The sequence below is a fragment of the Sebastes fasciatus genome, chromosome 1 (assembly GCF_043250625.1).
Source record: "Sebastes fasciatus isolate fSebFas1 chromosome 1, fSebFas1.pri, whole genome shotgun sequence".
NCBI classification, from domain to species: domain Eukaryota; kingdom Metazoa; phylum Chordata; class Actinopteri; order Perciformes; family Sebastidae; genus Sebastes; species Sebastes fasciatus.
In genome coordinates, this window is record NC_133795.1 from 13,267,428 (window position 1) to 13,288,514 (window position 21,087).

The 21,087-nt window shown below is 40.9% G+C and overlaps 1 protein-coding gene across 4 annotated transcripts in view; it reads left to right on the plus strand.

Moving 5' to 3' along the window:
- The window catches only part of srpk1b (SRSF protein kinase 1b), a 27,270-nt gene continuing 6,183 nt past the window's right edge, over window positions 1-21,087 (plus strand). Inside the window, exons 1-10 of one of the 4 annotated variants that reach the window (XM_074630298.1) lie at window positions 1-66; window positions 631-685; window positions 16,279-16,406; window positions 16,678-16,786; window positions 17,119-17,206; window positions 17,320-17,407; window positions 18,887-18,993; window positions 19,197-19,362; window positions 19,976-20,001; window positions 20,710-20,944. In XM_074630298.1, the coding sequence (XP_074486399.1) occupies window positions 54-66; window positions 631-685; window positions 16,279-16,406; window positions 16,678-16,786; window positions 17,119-17,206; window positions 17,320-17,407; window positions 18,887-18,993; window positions 19,197-19,362; window positions 19,976-20,001; window positions 20,710-20,944 (1,015 nt within the window). In that variant the 5' untranslated portion in view covers window positions 1-53. Of the gene's footprint in view, window positions 67-166; window positions 264-630; window positions 686-5,244; window positions 5,397-9,153; window positions 9,526-16,278; window positions 16,407-16,677; window positions 16,787-17,118; window positions 17,207-17,319; window positions 17,408-18,886; window positions 18,994-19,196; window positions 19,363-19,975; window positions 20,002-20,709; window positions 20,945-21,087 lie in introns of those variants that run through there. The other 3 variants (XM_074630280.1, XM_074630288.1, XM_074630308.1) reach the window with 3 other exon arrangements.

Genomic DNA, 21,087 nt, shown 5'->3' on the forward strand with positions numbered 1-21,087 from the left:
AGTTCCGACATTTCCAACAGTCCGTGAACGCAGCTCATCTCCTGGTTAGCAGCATGGAAAGAAAAGGTAACGTTGTTGTTGTAAACTTGCTCCTTAAATGCTCTTTTTTACACCTCGCACTTGAAACACACACGTACACACACTTCATTAAGACATTTATGCTGTAAATTATCTTTCATAATGATTTTAAGAACTGTAAACAAGCCGTGAAACAGTGGATGGAAAGTAAAAGTGGACCATGCGCTCCGCTGTGTGTGTTAACAGTAAGCTAGCTGCAGCTAACAGACTGTTAACATCTTGATCTGCGGGACAAGAATACACCTAAACTTTTAGCCAGATTAGAGTAAAAAATGAGCCACAGAGAGCCACAAACACATATACCAGGGATTAGGCTTGATAATGGACAAACTGTGTGATATTAGCAGTGAAAAGTGAATGTTAGCAGCTAACCAAGGCCGGTTCACTGAGCTCTGTGAGAGGCGTTTACTGCGGCTAGGTCACCTGCTAGCTGCTCACCGCTGCGAATGCAACTACCAGTTTAGCACCTGCAGCTTTTGAGAAACAACACTGTGTCGTGTTTTTAAATAAAAACAACGAGGTATTAACTGTTTTTCTCTCTACTGTTTTTAGTACTCGCAATGCAAGCAAGGAAGAAGAGGACAAAGCCCAGGAAACCTGGCAAAAAGTAAGTTGAAAAACCTGCTTTGTTTTCATAACATCACTGTTTATTCTCTCTCTGGTCTGGAAAACACTAAGTAGGAGGCATTCACTCACTTGGCTGACAACTATTTTATCATTTGCCAAAATGAAATAATGTGAAATGAAGTTGTCCCACATAACATCATGCACCTGTTAGTATGTGTGTTAAGACAGACTATTGGTGGATGCAGCATCACAATGCATCTGCAAGTTTGTGACTTGCAACTAGGGCTGGGCGATGTGGCCTAAAAATAATATTGCAATATTTTTAGGCTATATCGTGATATATATTGTGTATTGCGATATAGCCTAAAAATATTGCAATATTATTTTTAGGCAATATCTCCCAATAGATATCCTCTAAGCACTTCATAAATGCTTGATTTAACCCTTTGATGCATACAATCACACCAATATGATCACTTGGCTGTAAACATGGCAACTATTTTATCATTTGCAAAAAATGAAATAATGTGAAATGAAGTTGTCCCACATAACATCATGCACCTGTTAGTGTATGTGTTGTTAAGACAGCTATTGGTGGATGCAGCATCACAATGCATCTGCAAGTTTGTGACTTGCAACTAGGGCTGGGCGATATGGCCTAAAAATAATATTGCAATATTTTTAGGCTATATCGTGATATATATTGTGTATTGCAACATAGCCTTAAAATATTGCAATATTATTTTTAGGCCATATCGCTTAATAGATATCCTCTAAGCACTTCATAAATGCTTTATTTAACCCTTTGATGCATACAATCACACCAATATGATCACTTGGCTGTAAACATGGCAACTATTTTATCTTTTATCTCTTATCTTTTGTGAAATGAAGTTGTCCCACATAACATCATGCACCTGTTAAGTGTGTGTTATTAAGACCGAGCTATTGGTGGATGCAGCATCACAATGCATCTGCAAGTTTGTGACTTAGTTGCAACCCCTAACATATTATAAAAAATAAAATAATTACACATATGACATTTAAAGCTGCAGTGGGTAGAATTGGAGCAAATATGGTTAAAATAAGTTATTTTTTATAAAACAGTCACTATATCCTGACAGTAGGGCTAGGCAATATGGGCTAAAAATAATATCCCAATATTTTTAGGTAACATCGCGATATACGATATATATCGCATTATTTTCAAATATCCTCCAAGCACTTCATAGATGCTCGATTTAACCCTTTGATGCATACAATCGCACCAATATGATGATTCTTGTAGTCCCTGCAGTATATGTCTGCATTAAAACCTTGTTGTTTATATTCATGAGTGGTTTCTGTTGGAACAATTTTAATCTTACATGCAAAAAGGGGGAAATCACAAGTTAAATTTAACAAAACAGTATCCAACAGTATTCACTTTAACCAAATAGTTATCTGGCAATACATGCGTTATATATTTTGATAAATACATAACACACATACACACACACACACACACACACACACAGTTTTTAATGGTTCTAAACATGACAACTATTTTATCATTTACAAAATATGAAATAATGTGAAATGAAGTTGTCCCACATAACATCATGCACTTGTTAGTATGTATGTATGATATTTTCAAATATCCTCTTAGCACTTTAAATGCTTGATTTAACCCTTTGATGCATACAATCGCACCAATATGATCACTTGGCTGTAAACATGGCAACTATTTTATCTTTTATCTCTTATCTTTTGTGAAATGAAGTTGTCCCACATAACATCATGCACCTGTTAAGTGTGTGTTGTTAAGACAGAGCTATTGGTGGATGCAGCATAAGATAAGATATTCCTTTGTTAGTCCCGCAGTGGGGAAATTTGCAGTGTACAGCAGCAAAGGCAAAAAACAAGATGCATCATCTAACACAGTAAAAAAAAGAGCTAAACAAAATATGAACCATTAAAATAGAAGGAAGTCACAATGTATCTGCAAGTTTGTCGCTTGCAACCCCTTTACATTATTATTATTTAACATATTGTAAAAAATAAAATAAGTACACAAACGACATTTAAAGCTGCAGTTGGTAGAATTAAAGCAAATATGATAAAACATTTTTTTCTTTTTTTTTTAAACGGTCACTATATCCTGACGGTAGTACATAGACAGGTAATCTGAAAAAAAAATCATTTGCCTCTGTGGCATCGGTAAGATTTCACAGACCGGAGGAAAACGACCAATCGGAGCCGAGCTGGAGCCTGCCGTCTCTGAGCAGCTGTCAATCACTCGTGAACTCCAATCAAACAAATATGAATCAATATTCCGTTACTGTAATGCATATTTCTCACCTCAAATGTTTTCAGAAACATCTTGTAGTTTACTGTTTAGCTGTAAAATGAGAAAGTTTGTGACCCAGCAGCCATGTTGAGATCAGTTGAGGAAATACCAAGCACCGCCCACCAGTTGGAGCAAACGTTCTAATTTTACAGCTAAATAGTTCACAACAAGATGTTTCTGACAACATTTTACATGAGAAATAGGCATTAAAGTAAGAGAATATTAATTCATATTTGATCAGCGTTGCGTAGTTTGACCTTTTGATCGCAGTACGTGAGTGACTGACAGCTGCCTCCATTGTATGAACAGCCAATAGGAACGCTCTCTCTCTGTGAAATGACCTCCGATTGGCCAAAGTCTCCCGTCCCGTTAAAGCCTGAAAACAGAGCCATGAGGAGGTGCAGAAGTCTAGTTATCTCTCAGAACACTTGAATTACAATATGCTGAAAGGTTATTATGGAATTTTTGCCCAATGATGCCAAAAACATTCTGCGTACTGCAGGTTTAAATACTCAAGTAGTTTATTACGGATGAAAGGAAGTCATTTAATCCTTTTTGAAAGAATGTCAATGCTGTCAAGTAGTTTGAGTGCTTGATTTGCCGTAATAGGAGCCAATTTTAAAATTGCTCACAGTATGGTTCTCTAAAGTGGACTTGAGTTGACATTTATAACATAAAAGATAAATTTTTTAGAATACTTTTTACAAATCTATGTATCCTTCAGGTACACATGATGTACCATAAAAATCATCTTATGTTACCTAACCCATCAAATAAAAAGTTTATTCTGACTTTTAAAAGAAGTCGAGACACCAGGAGAGTAGGGTCTTTCTGTTATATTCAAACAGGATTACAAAGCCTGCGTAAACAATACAGATTACCTCAAGGCGCTACTCGACATCCAATTTTTGTGGCTGAATTTTTTTAACTGAATAAATGGCACAAAAAGACATATAAAGTATACATAGGCATCTATAGGCTACCCCTAACACTGCTACTGCAATTGCTATTATGTACTTACTAATAAGAGCAATCAGAATAACAGGCAAATAGTAATATGTAAATGAATATTGGTGACAATAAATATTAGTATAACTAGAAGTGGACTCGGAGAGCGCAGACATCCGCCAAGGCAGGTTTCATGTACGTCGTTATTAAAAAAAATTCCCGAAGCTGGATCATGATTCGGATCACCACCAAAATATAACAGATTGTTTATTGTGCCACACCCCACCCCTCCAAAAAATGTCATTCAAATCCATTTCGGACTTTTGGAGTTATCGTTCAAACGGACAAATCAACGAACAAACGAATAAACCAATGCCAGTGAAAACATAACGTCCTTCCTAAGCCTAAAAAAAACCTAAATAATCTAATAGTTTAATTGTTAACCAAGACATGCCATCAGTTTTATTGTTTGCAATATTAGACACATATCGTTTTTAATAAGTATCGTACATTTCATGTTTTAATCACGATATTCACGTTAGATATGAACATCAATAAGCTAGCATTAACTTATATTGATTAGCTAACAATAACAAACGTTAGCTAGCTCTTATCAGATGTTACAGAAACAAACGTTTTGTTGTAACAGTTGATAACGTGAAAAATGCTTAAAGGAAAATGTGATGTGATGGTACTAGTTTTTAATAAGTACTTAATAATTGATTGAATCCCACCATATGTGAGGACAGGCCGGTGATCCATGAACCGGAAGCGGTGTTGGGGAAAAGAAAAAAAAGTTGTAACGTTAACTTAACGTTACTCCTCGTAGATCATAAACGTTTGAATATAATAACGACTCATTGAAATCGGTTGAGAAATGTAGACGTTATAATGCTTTTTATTGCCCATAATTGGGCCAGCCTTGCCAGGTCCAATACGGCGCTCACGTTGACGTACGATCCAGGACTTAGTGCAGCGTCTATGTATATAATGTATGTCTATGGGTAAACAGGCCAAACTATATTAACTACCTTCCTGCTGTACCAGCATGCACCTGTATCTTTGCCACCATCTCCTCTTGACAGTGATGCTGTGCAAGAGTTCAAGCAAGTTGCGAGCACCCAAGCATAAATCAGCTTCCCTCTCTCTCTCTCTCTCTCTCTCTTTTTCCCTTGCACCCATTACGCTCCTTCCCTCCCTCTCTCTTGTGTCAGTCGCTGTGTTGTGGCTGCTGTGCTGCTGAGAGGACGCAGCAGCCACCGTTCAGTCGAAGAGCCAGGGGAGAGGAGAGCAGCAGGCCTGGTCCCAGACCCAGAGCTTTAAAGTGCCGCCCACCTTTGCCAAGTTCAGTTCAGTATAGACTTGACGTGTAAAAACAGCTTCAGCTAAGTGTCCTCTGGGTCATGTGGCTCCTGGACTGGATCTTCTCCATCAATACAGCTGTGGTGAAGCTAGCCAGCGGTCTCACATGCAAGTGAGTAGGCTCATGTTTGTATTTGTGCAAGCAGGATTGAAGGAAAGCGAGGAATCTGTGATGATGGGAGTTGTTCAGCGTGGTAGTGTTTTGGCGTGTGTACGTGTGCACGCGCCAGATGCCAGTTTACACAGAGTTTGGCTGACTTATTGATGGGCTGATCCATTTTTCATTAAGGAGCAGATGCTGCCTGTTGCTGCTCTATGCGGTACTTGACTACCCGCTCGTGTGTTTTGCTTAGTGTGTGTGCAAGTGAGCGATAAGAGGACGGATGATGTCCCTGGAGGATTTGTGCTGCCAGCTTTTGAAAGAGCTTATCGCCCTCCCGATTTTTTTTCACTGTATTTCTGCCTTGCAAATTTTTTTTTTGCATCTCTCCAAGAAACCACTTGTTTTGTCTAACTTTCTGTGCCTCAGATGTAATTTTAGGACTACATGTGCACTCAGGAGTCTGAACAGGAATAGCCAGCATTGCAGAGTATTTACCAGCACAGTTGCACTCCTTTGTATTTTGCTTTTATCTCTCCCTCTCCCTCCATAGCTGCAGTTCATTACATAATCCATCAACTCTTTTATCATCTGCAGCCAAGTACAGCTCTGTGTTCCTCTCTTTCTCTTGCTCTCTGTGTCCTCACCCTGCAGGTGCTAAAGTAGGTGATGCAGCACGCTCATTTACACTTAGTGTGCATTGCACCCTCAGTACAGCTACCTAGTGCTGCTGTTTTATTCTGCTGCCCAGGCTCTCGTCATTGATTTTATCTGGAGGGAGGGTAGGAGGAGGAGACGACGTAAACTTTTTGGCCACACTCCATCCCCAAGAGCTCTTCCCTCCTCTTTGTCCTTGTTTGTTTTGCTCTAGAGATCTGATGGGGCTTGATGGGTGGAAACAATACAGCCAGGAGAAGCCAGGAGACGCTGACACACTCTGTCATGTCAGATGTGTGCACAGCAGTGATGGAGATGTCAAGTTGTTGTGGCTCTGTGTTACATTTCAGCCCTCACTGGCACAATCACTGGCCCAGGCCGCAGTTAAACCGACCATTTAATAGGCCCTTTGTGTGTAAGACAGAGTCGGCATCAGCTTATTGAAACGGTTTGTAAAAGTACAACCAGTTTTGTTAAAGCAAAGTAGGGACGTTGACAGTGGGATGGTTGTTGTTGGTCTTACAGAGGCTGCAGTTAATATCTTTTTGAAAAAAAACTCTCCCCTTGTTTTCATTAGTTTTTATTTCCTAAGTGAGTGTTCATTATTGAGGGAGAGAGACAGAGGGTCTCTGTGCTCATTTGTCTAATTTGACAATGAAATGTATCCATCATCAAAAGAGAGCATTCAGATCCTCTTCTGTTACCAGTGTCCCAGTAATCTGATGATTCAGATGAGGAATTTTCCTGTGTTCCTATGAAAAAAGGCTACTAGTTTATTTCACTATTTAATTTCACTACATCACAGTTGTAACTAATCACATTAATGATGACTCAGTTCTGTTAAAGGTATGATATTTAACATTTCTGCGTTAAAATGTCTAAACGACTTGACCCGTGTTATATATTTTGTTGAGTTGTGTACTTTCATTATCCCAAATCCCAAAAAGGTAACGGTGGATTTCATTTGGTCGCCTGTCAATTGTGTCATATCACCTTTGCGCGTGCGGCAGTGGTGTGGTTGTCTGCTAGAAGCTGTACGTTTTAAGCCACATTTTTATGATATGCTTTTTAGACAGAGGTCATTTTTAACCATAATGTTTTAACCGGATGAATGATTTTAGTCATCGGATGCCTTAACGCGAAAATGTATTGCGTCCTTTCACACCGGGGCCAACATCTGTTGTATTGGTGCATACAGCTCCTTTCACATGCTCGTGTGGATAGTGTTTATATTTACAATGAATTATGAGAATAAAATTGAATTTACTAGGATTACAAAAGTAGGCCATTTTTACAGGTAATGTTGGTAATTCTCCAGAGAAAATTATGCTTGTCACTTAATAAATGCTTAAATGTGACCTTATGGACCGGATTGACCAAATAGTGTAGGCTAGTTCCCACAGTGCACCAGAGCATTTGGTTCACAGGTACGGATGCATCAATACTGGATCGGATATCGGGCCCCAACTCAAATAGCTGGGTCAGGTATCGTGTATAATCAATCAATTTAAAGTACCAGTGTGTAACACATCGAGGGATCTATTAGTAGAACTGGAATATAATATTCACAACTATGTTTTCATTAGTGTGTAATCACCTGAAACTAAGAATCGTGTTTTTGTTAGCTTAGAATGAGCCCTTCATATCTACATAGGGAGCGTGTCCTCTTCACGGAGTCCGCGATGTTGCTCCGCCATGTTTCTACAGTAGCCCAGAACAGACAAACCAAACACTGGCTCTAGAGAGAGTCTTTCATGTTTTTACGTTACCTGAAAGCCACCGTAGTTCTCTGACACACTTGTGAAACCTCTGAATGAGGCGAACGGTGTTACCATGGTTTTGCACTCAGCGGCTCACGTTACCGCCGTCTTGGGAAGGGAGAAGTGAGCAGAGGGGTACTTAGCTGGTTGCAACCACACCAAGTGGCCAAATCCTACACACTGTACCTTTTAATGACATATTACTGACAAAAAGCATGAATGACTAACGTACTCAGATTGGTACTTGATCCACATAATAGTGTGTGAGTATACTTAGTGTTTGACATTGACTCTGAATGAGGAGGTATTTAACTCTGCAGCCCTTTTCCAAAACCAAGGCCGAAGATAAGTATAAAATTAATCTATTTTTTTTAAATACACCACTATAGAAATAAAGCCATGACAGCGATTCAGGGGGTTGTTCTCTGTGCAGCCAGGGATTGTGTACAGATTGAAAAACAACATCTGGCACATGTTTTTTTTTTTTTTTTTTTTTTTACTGCAGCCTTTTTTTCCAGAGGTTTTTTTGTACATTTTGATTTCCCTTAATAATGAATCTAGTTTCATTGTCTCAAGCATGGCATTATATTGTTGTGGGTTCCCCACGTTGTCTTTCAAAGGGGTTCCCTTGACCTCTGACCTCAAGATATGCGAATGAAAATGGTTTCTATGGGTACCCACGAGTCTCACCTCTACAGACATTCCCACTTTATGATAATCCCATGCAGTTTGGGGCTAAAACCATGCAGTTTTTTGCCCGTAGTACAAATGTGTTATTTCCGCCTATTCTAAAATGGTGTGTTCTTTATACTATGACAGTTTTCCTAAAATTAGATTTTAAAAATCGCAATATATTGAATCATTACCCCAGTATCATGATACGTATCGCATTGCCAGATTCTTGCCAATGCACAGCCCTACTACTGATTCCTCTCCTGCATCCAGTCTTGATTGTGATAACATGAGGAGCAAACCCTGCAGAGGCTGGGGCATAGTGCGTACGCAACAAACAGTCTGAGTAGCATTGCTGTTTCAGTGCAAAAAAAAAATGATGAGTGAAACATTGTTGGAATGGCAGGCGTACTAGATTGGGGAGGGGGGTGATGATGATGGACAGACAGAGAGGGGGAAGAGGAATGGTGTTGTTTTGGTCAGACAGGGAGGAGGGGTGAGGGCTGATGTCGTCCCTCACCTGCAATGCAGTGCTGGGCTGCATCACCCAATCGTCTCACAGCTGTCAGTGAAGGGGGCGGGGCCAGCGGCTGACGACAGCCAAGGAGAATTCTCGGTCAGACCGAGATAGAGGGAGAGAGAGAGAGAGAGAGACAGTGAATGTGTGGGAGAGAAAGTGAGCGAGAGTCAGCAAGCGTGCTCCAGGACTCAGCCTCAGTGTTCAGCCTGCAGCAGAGCCTCCACGTTTCTCCTCTTCTTCTTCCTCTTCTTCCTCTCTGCGCTCGTCTTCCCACCTCTCTTTCCTCCTCTTTCCCCTCTTCTCATTCTGTCTGCCACCCCCTTCTTCTATAATCTCTGCTTTTCACTTATCACCACTGATCTCTCCTCCTCCTCCTCCTCCACTCTACTTTTCACTCTCCATCCCTTTTCATTCTTTTGGACCTCTTTTTTTCTTTCTCTTGGCGCATGGAGTGAGAAGGTTTTTTAACTACTCCACTCTCTCCTGTCCTCCTCCCTCCATCACGTCCCATGGGCATCCGTGCGTCTGCCAGGTAAGAGCTGGATGTGTATGTGTGTGTGTGTGTGTGTGTGTGGGTGAGCAGGCGTGACAGCCACAGGCAGTTAGAGGTTGTCTTGAGACAGCTCCAGGTGAATTTTGAGTGTTGCAGAAGTCCCTGAAGTATGCTGCTTTCACGTTGTCTGGCCATCGGAGGGTATTCAACTGTCTCCGTCCAACTGTCGATGTACCGCAGTGAGAAAAAAAAACTTGAACGCACGATTTTGAAAAGGCTTGATCATCTGCTGCCTTTCGCTGGTGTTCGGTTCAAAATGTCATTTTTATGTCATTTGTATTTGCTAAGTATTTCTCCCTTTTTCCTCTCATATAGACATTGTGTCTCTAACCTCCACCGTTCTGTCCTCTCATAATTCTGCTCTCGACTTACTAAAAATAGTGTTCATTCTGGCAGCTATATTTAGATCTAGTCCTTGTCCTGGTATCCAATGTGTCAGTTTTTTAGCTTAATCCTTCATATTTTAATGGGATTTTAGTCGACAAAAAAACATTTTAGTCAGTTATCAACGATGTTCAACCATGAACATCTATTTTGAGATTTTAGTCTTTTGTTGTGTTCATCAATATATTAGTCAAATGAAAACTTTGTGAACATTTTGGTCTTGTTTTGTTCATGACCAAACATGTGCAGTATATTCAGTATCTAGTCTGTCGATGCAGCAGGTGCTGCAGAGAAACAGACAACATTCACTGAAATGGATGCATATGATTCTTTGTAAAATGCTTTTTTTAAAACATGTCAATGGTCACTTTTGTCTCATATTTTTATTAGCACTAACATGAGAAGATTCAGTCAGTTTTTGTTTGCAAATATTAATTATCTCATGTTTGGGAAGAAGCCATGTGGAGGTGCTTGACTAATGTTTTCACAACTTTTGTTACCAAAATTCCCCACTATACTGAAGCCCAGTTTAAGCCCACTTTTTTATTATTGTTCATTACAGCAAGCGTTGCTCTAAAGCTTGTGTCTGTTTGAGTATCTGAGATAAAACAAACAGCAGAGGGAACAGGGAATTGTCGTTCACGTTTGAAGCACTAGGGATGAGGGATGAGAGGAGACTGACCTTGGCAGTGTTTTGATAGATTTCTACACTGTGTGCATGGGAGTTAATGAATAAATGCAGTGTTGTTTTTACGCCTTTGCCACACGGTGTGTGGGCTGACCAAGTTCTTGAGTGTAAGTGCCGAAATTGCTTAAGCTACAATCACAATCAAGCCCAGAGAAAGGCTGGAGGCTGCACATTTGTCTTTAAGTAAGCGCAGTACAAGTTAAAGAGAACACATTAACTAGTAAAAACATCCAGTGTTTACTCTCTTCAATGCTGCTGTTAAACGTAGGGAGACCCAAACATTATTTTTGGTTATGAGCAAATGAAAAATGGTGTGCCCACTCCAGTGACACCTTTTCTTTTGAGAGAAAAATCTCACAACAGATGGGCGAATATGTAGAAGCATAATAATCACAATCTTTTTCTCTCAGCTTTTTCTCCTTGGAGGATTCCTCCTACTCATATGAGCCAGACAGATATATCACCAACAGGCCAATATCACTGGGTGATATTTGGATTATTACAGATATATCTGGTACAGCTCATGGGTTGACAGATATGCAAACAGAAGTTGCAGTATCTGTTTCACTGGCTGCATTTTTATATATTTTGGTGTCTGCATCAAAACCCTGAATTGTTCAGGCTCCAAAAAAGAGAAATTTTAATTCGACTCACTTGAACTCCGAGCCCTTTCTTGTCAAAATAGTAAAGGACCTAATTTATGAATTAATCTCTGACTCACTTCAGCTCAACAAAACAAACCGTTGAGTTCTGCAGGCGGACGAGCGTGACGCAGCTTTGTAAGCATGCGAAGACGCATCCAAAGTGGTCCGTCTTCTTCTGTTGCTTAGACTTAAGCCAATGAACTGATTATCTAGGCGTGCTAATCCTAGTGACTTCTAACATCGTTTGCAAGCACGTCACAATAAAGTAGCATTAACCAAAGCAATCAAACACATTTCTTTTTGTCTCTCCGCTATCACATTTTAGAAGCAACGGCAGAAAACAGTTAAGAGTGAACTGTTTTCTTCAGAGGGTATGTGGCAGCGTCAGCTGCTCAGACCCTCTCATAGCTTAAGAGATAATTTGACTTGCTTTAATTGGCTCCAAATCCTCCCCAGCACCATCCAGTGTTTACTGTTAAACTGAAATAGCACGTCCAAATGTAGCACACAGGGACTGATGTGCTTTGCATATTAGAAAAATTCGAATGAGATATTTTGTATGCAAGACCACCGTATGTTTATTTGAAATGTTATGAAGAAAAACGATGTTGTTGTGCTGTAAACATCTGTCTGCAGTGCATGCAGAGAGCAGGATGTCTTGCTGGAAGCTGTTAGCTGTTCTTTACCTCCACAGTGCACCACGATCAGCCCTCTGCAGTAATACAGTGAAGCAGCATAAGGACAAGGGCTGCAACTACTGATTGTTTTCATTGTTGATTAATCTGTTGATTATTTTCTTGATTAATCAATTAGTTATCAGGTGAGAAATATCAATCGGTGCTTCCCAAAGCCCGGGAAGACGTCCTCAAACGTCTTTGTATGTCCACAACTCAAATATATTCAGTTTACTGTCATAGAGGAGTAAAGAAACCAGAAAATATTCACATTAAGAAGCTGGAATCAGAAAATTTTGAATTTGAAAAAGAAATACTCACACTGATTAATCGATTATCAAAATAGTTGGCGATTAATTTAATAGTTGACAACTAATCGATTAATCGTTGCAGCTCTAATAATGACTCATGATCTTCGGCTCTTCAATAAAATACTAAAGATAGTGGGGTAATAATGCTCTGTGTCGGCACAGGAATCTTTGCTCCTAGTCTTGTTTACTTATTCTTCGATCTTTTCCTGATTTAGTATTTCATGTAGGCTTTCTTCAGTTTTAGTACAGCTGTTGTGTTGAGACAACATAACAAAGCAGGCAACAAGCCAAACAGATGCCCTGTTTTGTTCAGCAATACAAATTAAAAAAAAAGGTGTTTGTTTTCAGCGTAGTACGGTATTGTAAAAAGTATATTTTTGGTATTTGGAAGGACTGTGATGAATATAAGATGCCCCTGGTTCATCTGTCTAAGCCACTGATTGAATTGTGACCAAACATGTTAATGCATTATTGTGGTGTGCTTAAAATTGGACTGATTGGCCTGCAGGGGATGCTGGCAAGTTTATTTTTAGTGGTTACTGATTGGCTGAAGAGTGTTGACATGATTCATTGGTGATGGATGATTTGTTTGTTACTCTGTGGTTTGGATTCAGTGGGAGAGACACAGTACCAGTGCAGTCTCTTCTTTCAGCACCACGGACAGCACCAAGAGGATGAGCAAACCAAGAGCTATTCAGTTCGTCCAGAAACGGTCATTTACTTAGAGGGATAGTTTGGGTGTTTTGAAGTGGGGTTGTATGAGGTACTTATCGATAGTCGGTGTATTACTTTACAGTAGATGACGGTCGGCACGCCCCCAGTTTGGAGAAGCAGACGGGAGTACCGACACGGAGGCAAAGCAATACAGTGCTGTGGACGGGGCCGGCAGCTAAACGTATTTTAGCCACCCAAATGAAAGGCTCACCTAAAAACATCATAATCAGTTTAAGTGTACACTACATTAGAATATTTTTGCCGGTTTACTTTGCTGTGAGACAGCTATACAGTCTATGTTTCCAACGGGGAACTGAAGCCGTTATCTATGCTCTCGCCAAAGCCACCAGACTCCGTAATTTTAGCTCATAGAACACAGGAGTTGCTGGTCTACCGCTGCCTCGATCGGTTAGTTTGTTGGTTAGTTTGGATTCACCAAAGTCACACAGTGGCACAAACATGCTAACCGATCGAGGCGGCGGTTGACCAGCAACCTCCGTGTTCTGCGAGGTAAAATTACAGGTTTTTATCAGTGGAGTCCGGTGGCTTTGGCGAGAGCATAGATGGATATAACGGCTTCAGTTCCCCGTCGGAAAGGGCTGTCTGACAGCAAAGTAAACCGGTGAAAATATTCTAAATATAGCGCACACTGGGCTTTTATTTTAGGTGGCTAAAATACGTTTTGGTGCCGGCCCCGTCCACAGCAGTACACTGCTTTGGTTCTGTGCGGTAACTCCTGTCTGCTTCTCCAAACTGGGGGCGTGCCGACCGTCATCTCCTGTAAGTAATACACTGATTATGGATAAGTACCTCACTTCGAAACACCCAAGCTATCCCTTTTAATAGATCACAAAACAAGAAAGAGATGATAATGTGTGACCATAATTGGTTTAGTTGGTCCTTTGGCTTTAATAACTGACTCAGGTAGATTATGTAGTGTTCCAAGTTAATAGTTTGTCCAGCTGGATGCTCTCCTCTGGAGCACCGGTTGTAGTTACTGTACATGCTGCACCTTCATCATCTACGGGGGCCTCTTGTTTTACTTGTTTGATTTCTCTCTTGAATCCTGTGTGTGATTCCTCTAATGGAATCAAACACGGTCTCTGTTACTCTCCAATGAGCTGTCCTTTATGAACAACTCAATAATTCATTCCACTTTGTTCAGATTCACACATCACAACATGCTCATTTAAGCAATCACCATGACTTATTCAACAGTACTATTAATGTTTAATAATATTAGGTCCTGGTTGAAAGAGTCATTGTTTAATACTATGTGTTTTTTGTGCAGCTTTTAGTAGGTGGTTTAAAAGAAAAATAAATCCTACTTCTCCTCCCTCCCTGTACTTCCTACCCAGCCGTTTGGGACTTATTGTGTAACTGACTGACGACACAGATTCCTGAGCCACTTCTGTTATTGACCCTATCCATGCTGTTTTTAAATTAATTTAAAATTCCACTCCAGAAATGCGCTTTAATGTGTGTCTCAAATGGAAGTACTTTCCTTATCCGATGAGAGGTTCGCACTGTAAAGGACAGAGGGTGTTGTTTCATGTACAGATTGTAAAGCCCCCTGAGGCTGATTTGTGATTTTGGGCTATACAAATACAATTGACTTGACTTTATTTAGGAAATAATGAAGTATTATGAGACTTAAAATGTTACAATCAGGCAGAGAGCTGTTTAAAACAGTGTTCTGTCACTGAGTCCACTTTAGTGTGAGCTGCTATTTTTGGTTGCAGCTAAAATGAGTTTTGATTCTTAAGGAGAGGTGAGAAACAATTTATGAGTTGAACCTGGCCTTCTCTGCAGCAGCTCTCTTAGCCAGGACACTTAGCTGGTCTCATCCATTTATGTCCCGCAGTGTTTCACAGGTGACCTGTGTCTCTGTATCAGGCGTCCACAAATATGAGAAGAGAAACAATACAAAGAGAAAATATAGGGACTGACACTTCCTGCTATTTTAAATTGATTAAAGGTGTTCTGCAGTTATATTCTTGAAGTGGCCTCGTATGTCTTAACATGACACAACAATGAAAATCTCATTAACTTTAGTGTTGTATTTTCTCTGCTTAGACATATTTGCTGTCATTACTGGATATTAGTGTTGTCCTCAACCATAGAAATTCGTATGCATGATTTTATACTCCTACGGTTGTGTGCTTATGTGTTCTGTGTGGGCTCATCTCATTCACGCCAAACATACATAGTACTGCGGTGGACTGAGCATAGCATGTAATTTCCATTTGATTTGGACCCACGGTTTTCAAATCCTTTGTCAGGCGCTCTGTGGTTTATTTGATAGGCGTGATCAAGTAGTTCAACATAAGTTTGGTCCAACACAACAAAAATACACAAGAGTTGGCGGATGAAGTCGAACTCCTGTGAATTAATAATGTTGTTGTTGTTGTAACGGATGTGAGGTAGTTCTCCTGAAATCCCACCACCCGGCTCTGATGTCCAGTCAAACTTCTGCAGTGTCTGCAATGCCTGGCGCGTAGTCACATTTTTCAGGAAATGCGTGGCTCTCTACGAGCGCTCTGCAGTTTTGCAGAAGCTCTGCGCAAACGTTTCCGCAGAAGTATAAATCAGGCATTAGTCGACGAACACTAATACAATTTTGTCGACTAATCGATTAGTTGATTTAATCGACAGATCTGTGAAACTGAGTTTCAAAAAATCATACAAAAGCACCATTTTAACTCTTGTGTTTACCAGAGATGCGCTCACAAGTTTCTTGGGAATAAGTCATTCAGCGTGAAAAAAAACATAAAAAACAACTAATTCGCTCAAGAAATCTTCAGTCGACTAAGACCAAAACGAACGATTAGTCAACTGATCTACGGCTGCAACCAACGATTATTTTCATTGCCGATTAATCTGTCGATTATATGCAGCTTTCTTCTGTCCCTTTGTGCTTACATGACTGTTTTTTCAGAATTATTAAACAGGCTCCTGATCTTTGCTTGATTGTACTTTTGGTGAAGAATTTGTTCGTATCCACGATATTACTCATGAGTTTCTCTGGATGAAAACACACTGTAAGATTTTTTGATAAAATGCCTCTGAAAATGACGTATTATGGAAATCACATTCTCGAATGTTGACTCTTTCCTCTCAGTGTTACACGATTTCTGTTTCTCTCTGTGAGCCAATCTGATGTCTTTCACCCGTTTTCCCACCGTCGCTGTCCCTCCCTTTGCGCTTCCTTCCTCCCCTGTCTTTTACGTTCCTGTCTGTCTTTTTGATTTCTCCTCTCCCTAACCGCCCCTCTCTCTCTCTCTCTCTCTCTCTCTCTTTTTGTCTCCCCCCCTCAGACCAGAGCCTCATGGTCGTGGAGGCGGCTCTCAGCCGGGCCAGGCGGACTCTCCAACCCCAGAGCAGGACGAGGAGATCCTGGGCTCTGATGACGATGAGCAGGAGGACCCCAACGACTACTGCAAAGGTGGGTGTTGTGTGTATATATATCCAAGCCAATTAAACATAGTATTAGTACAATGACATAAATAGTACTTGTATTGACATATATTTTAGCAATTATACACATATTACATTAGATAAAACATGATTAAATATCTAATTTGGAGTAAACCTTAAATGTTTTTGTGTGCATATCAATGTGTGTGAAATGGATTTTCTCTCAAATTCATTTACACACCAGCTTTACTCACTATACAATAATTAAACAACATATATCTGCATATTCCTTTGGCCAGGTGGATATCACCATGTGAAGATTGGAGATCTCTTCCACGGGAGATACCATGTGATCCGTAAGCTGGGCTGGGGGCACTTCTCCACCGTGTGGCTGGCCTGGGACATCCAGTGAGTTTTGCTCCTAAACTTGACTGTGCGACGGTGATGTGCAGATTTACAGAGCACATGAGTGGATTTCACCGAGCAATACTTCCGAAAAAGAAGGGTCTAAAATAGTGTCTGTATCTCTTAACAGTAGCCATGGAGTGCTGTGTGCATGTATGTAATGGTCCACAGTGACAGCCACACATTTACTTTTTCCATGTTGCTGCCTTTATATGTGATATTTATAGAATATACTGTATGCTAGAGTATTCTGTAAGGCCTCGCAACCCCCCCTTGAAGCTTTGGCGGTTATTAACCACTGAGTTAAACCCCTGATTTTTGTGTGTGTTTTTCAGGGAGAAGCGCTTTGTGGCCATGAAAGTTGTAAAAAGTGCTGAACATTACACAGAAACTGCTCTGGATGAGATCAAGCTGCTGAAATCCGTAAGGCACACAGTCACCGTGACATAAACATATTCACACTGGCTCATAACTCCAGTGATTCCAGTGCCCGCAACTTTCACAACCCTGTGTGTGTTTTTGTGTGTGTTTTCCAGGTGAGAAACACAGATCCCAGCGACCCCAGCAGAGAGAAAGTGGTGCAGCTTCTAGACGACTTCAAAATTTCTGGCATGAACGGCACTCGTATCCTTTGTTCTTTGGAAGTAACCGTTCACGTGTCCCTAGAATACAGAAATCCACTATTTCTTTTAGATGCTCTACCCTTTTCCTCGCATCTAATCAGATTGGCTGAGTGGGAATGATGAATACATACAATATTGTTGTCCACTTTTGATGAAGTTATAGGTTTTGCAAAGCAATGTCTTGTTTATAAGCTGAACAGCGTCCTTTTAAAACGGTGCATACCGACCAGTGTGTCAGCCAATAGTTTACATTGTAGAAGGTTTTCCGGTGCTGTCGTTCTGTGAAGGAAGGGAACGATGCAATAACAGCAACTTAAATGCTTGGCGTCCTTCCATTTTCTCTTCCGTTCTGTTGCTGTCTCACTGTGATGGCTTGGACATACTGATTACACTCATTCCAGGCCAAATAGCTAACTTTAGTGTGGAACATCCAAGGGTAAGACTGCATCACCTCAGGCCAGACATTAATTTAGCTCATCCTTGTTATAGTGCTCGAAGGCCACATTTGTCTGCATTACTTTTAAAGATGGAACATCTCTCAGCCGACTACAATTATTGAGCTCGTTATGCGAACAGCAGTGACAAGATACCATTTTGAGTGCCAGTCATTTGGCAGTCTAAAGTCTCCAGCAATTTTATTACACCCCCAGATTCACACTCTGCCCTGCTATTCGTGGTTCACAGATGTTCATCTTGACGTTGGGCTCGCTGTGTGCTTTGGCATGTCTTTAAGCTTCACAGTCCCCAATACACCAGCGCTCGCTCTATCCCTGTCTCTCCCACGCCACCCAATCTACAGCAGTATATGTGCCCAGGAAAGGTACGGGCAATGGTGTGTGGTGCCGAAAGACTCGTTGACGTTATTTCATCTTCCTTTTTTTAAGCATACTTTTGTAGGTTTCCAGTGAATGAAGTCTTAGCTTGACATTGTAACAATTCCCCTCGTCGTAATCCACAACAAAAAAATCCACAGGACCACTCGGTAAAGTTCAACCATTTACTTCGACACATGAAAACATTGGTACAGAAAAATTGTCCATTTCCAGTGTTATCCAATTCAAGCGAGAATCGTTACAGAGATAGAAAGAGAGAGGGAGGTAAAAAAAAGTTGTGTGGCACCGCTCTCCGCTGGCCTGATTGTCCCTCCGATTCCTTCTAACTCAATAAAACATGTAAAGTACAGTTGTTTTACATATTGACTTAAATTATCGTTAATTAATCAAACATCAACAAACTGCATTTAGGCTCCTACAGCTTTCAATCAGTGTTGAGCTTTGCTGGTGAGAAATATAGTTTATATAAATATAATTAATATTGTTATATTTCTCAAATTCAAAATAATCTGGCTTTGGATCAAGAGAAATGTGTAGCTCTGTGTATGATTATATGTGTGTTATTATAAACTTTATTGGCGTAGGTCCCCTGTAGATTGAGAACTTTTTGACATGTTGTGTTAGTCCTTGACGGCGTATCTCTTCAGATGTGTGCATGGTGTTTGAGGTGCTGGGTTATCACCTACTGAAGTGGATCATCAAGTCGAATTATCAAGGCCTGCCCCTACCCTGTGTTAAAAGCATCATACAACAGGTACTGTACAGCTACACCCAAACAATCTGTCTTTAAAATATCACTTATTATTTATTGTTATTAAGAGGACAAAATGATCATTTCATGTTTGAGTGCAGAGTCAGTCAGACTGTGGACTGCACTATTGTAACACTAGCAACAAGAAAAACAGATACTGCTCTGAACATCCGTCATTTTTACACGCTGACTTTTCTGCACCGCAGGTTCTGCAGGGTTTAGACTACCTCCACACCAAGTGTAAGATCATCCACACGGACATCAAACCAGAGAACATTCTGCTGACCGTCAACGAGCCCTACATCAAGAAAATGGCTGCTGAAGCTACGCAGTGGCAGAAGACCGGCGCTGCACCTCCCTCGGGTTCTGCAGGTCACAACCTTTCCTTTTCTTCAGCACTACACTAAGCAACTTCTGTGGTTTGATCGGCATGTTGCTGACAAGGAAGAGGTTTGCTGTTTAGATTTATCAGCAGGTCCAATGCCTGACATTAGGGGTTTGACTGACATGTTACTTACTTAGTGGTTCACACAATAAGTGTGAGCCATTATCATCAATTAATGCCATTAAAACAACTACTCAAACAGGTAATTTGATCAATAAATGTTTTTAATTGGATTGTATTGTCTAGAGGCACAAACCGGCCATAAATACGCCAGTGTTCCAGCTCCGTGGTATAATCCTCTTTTGTGTCTGATGGCAGCGTTGAGAAACTTGAAAGCATGTGGAAGTTTCTAATTAAAGCGGAGCGCTTAGCCGTGTGTCAGTATGAGTCACCGCTGGAGCAGTTATGGAAATTACCGACTTGCTCAGAGGACTGTGTGACTCCCGCTGAGCCGGGTGCCGCCGCAGAGACAGTCTATTAGTACAGCTCGGTGTGAATCAACTCAGCCACCCGAACAGAATACTAATTATAGAGAGGCAAAGGATACGCCACATATGTCGCTCACTAATGTAATCCTCTGATTTTTCCTGTCTCCTACAGTGAGTACAGCCCCAGCACCCAAACCAGTAAGTTACGTGTGTGTTTTTTTTCTTTACCAGATCTGAGGACTTTGTGTGGGGTTGTATGAGGTACATATTCATAGTCAGTGTATTACCTACAGTAGATGACGGTCGGCACGTCCCCAGTTTGGAGAAACAGACAGGAGTTTTCACCGGTTTACATTGGTGTCAGACAGCCTTTTCCGACGGGGAACTAAAGCCGTTGTATCCCACTATGCCTCGCCAAAGTCACCGGACTCCATTGAGAAAGAAAACTGTAATTTTACCAAGCAGAACACGGAGGTTGCACGGAGGTTGCTACCGCTGCTTCTATCGGTTAGTTTTTTTTTGTTATTGTGTGACTTTGGTTCATTTGGATTCACCAAATTCACACAGTAACACAAACAAACTAACGGATCAAGGCAGCGGTAGACCAGCAACTCCCGTGTTCTGCGGGGTAAAATTACTGTTTTTTTCAATGGAGTCTGGTTGTTTGGAGAGAGCATAAATAATGGCTTCAGTCCCTGCCAGAAACATAGACTGTATAGCTGTCTGATAACAAGGTAAAACTCCTGTCTGCTTCTCCAACGTGGGGGCGTGCCGACCGTCCTCAACTGTAGGTAATACACTGACTATGGATAAGAACCTCATACAACCCCACCTCAAAACACCCCTCCCCCTTTAAGTCAGAATACAAACTTAGATTTTCCCTCTCCTCCTGTTCTCTTTCCCAAGATGGCCAAAATGTCAAAGAACAAAAAGAAGAAGATGAAGAAAAAGCAAAGGAAGCAGGCAGAGATGCTGGAGAAGAGGATCCAGGAGATGGAGGGAGGAGCAACAGAAGGAGGAGAAGAGGAGGACGATGAGGAGACAACAACAGAGACCACAACAGAGACCACCGAAGATACGACTTCAGCCACCATCTCGATGTCTGCCACGCTGCAAGACATCGCTAACCGTACAATCACAGGTGAATGAGATTGAGATGGAGGACAGCGGATAAAACTGTTTGGTTAAAATGTTTTTTATTGATTTGTTGTTTTAAAAAAATCTTAATAGATGGTATGCATTAACATGAGGCATCAAGAGTTGAATGATCCTCACTGTATTTTA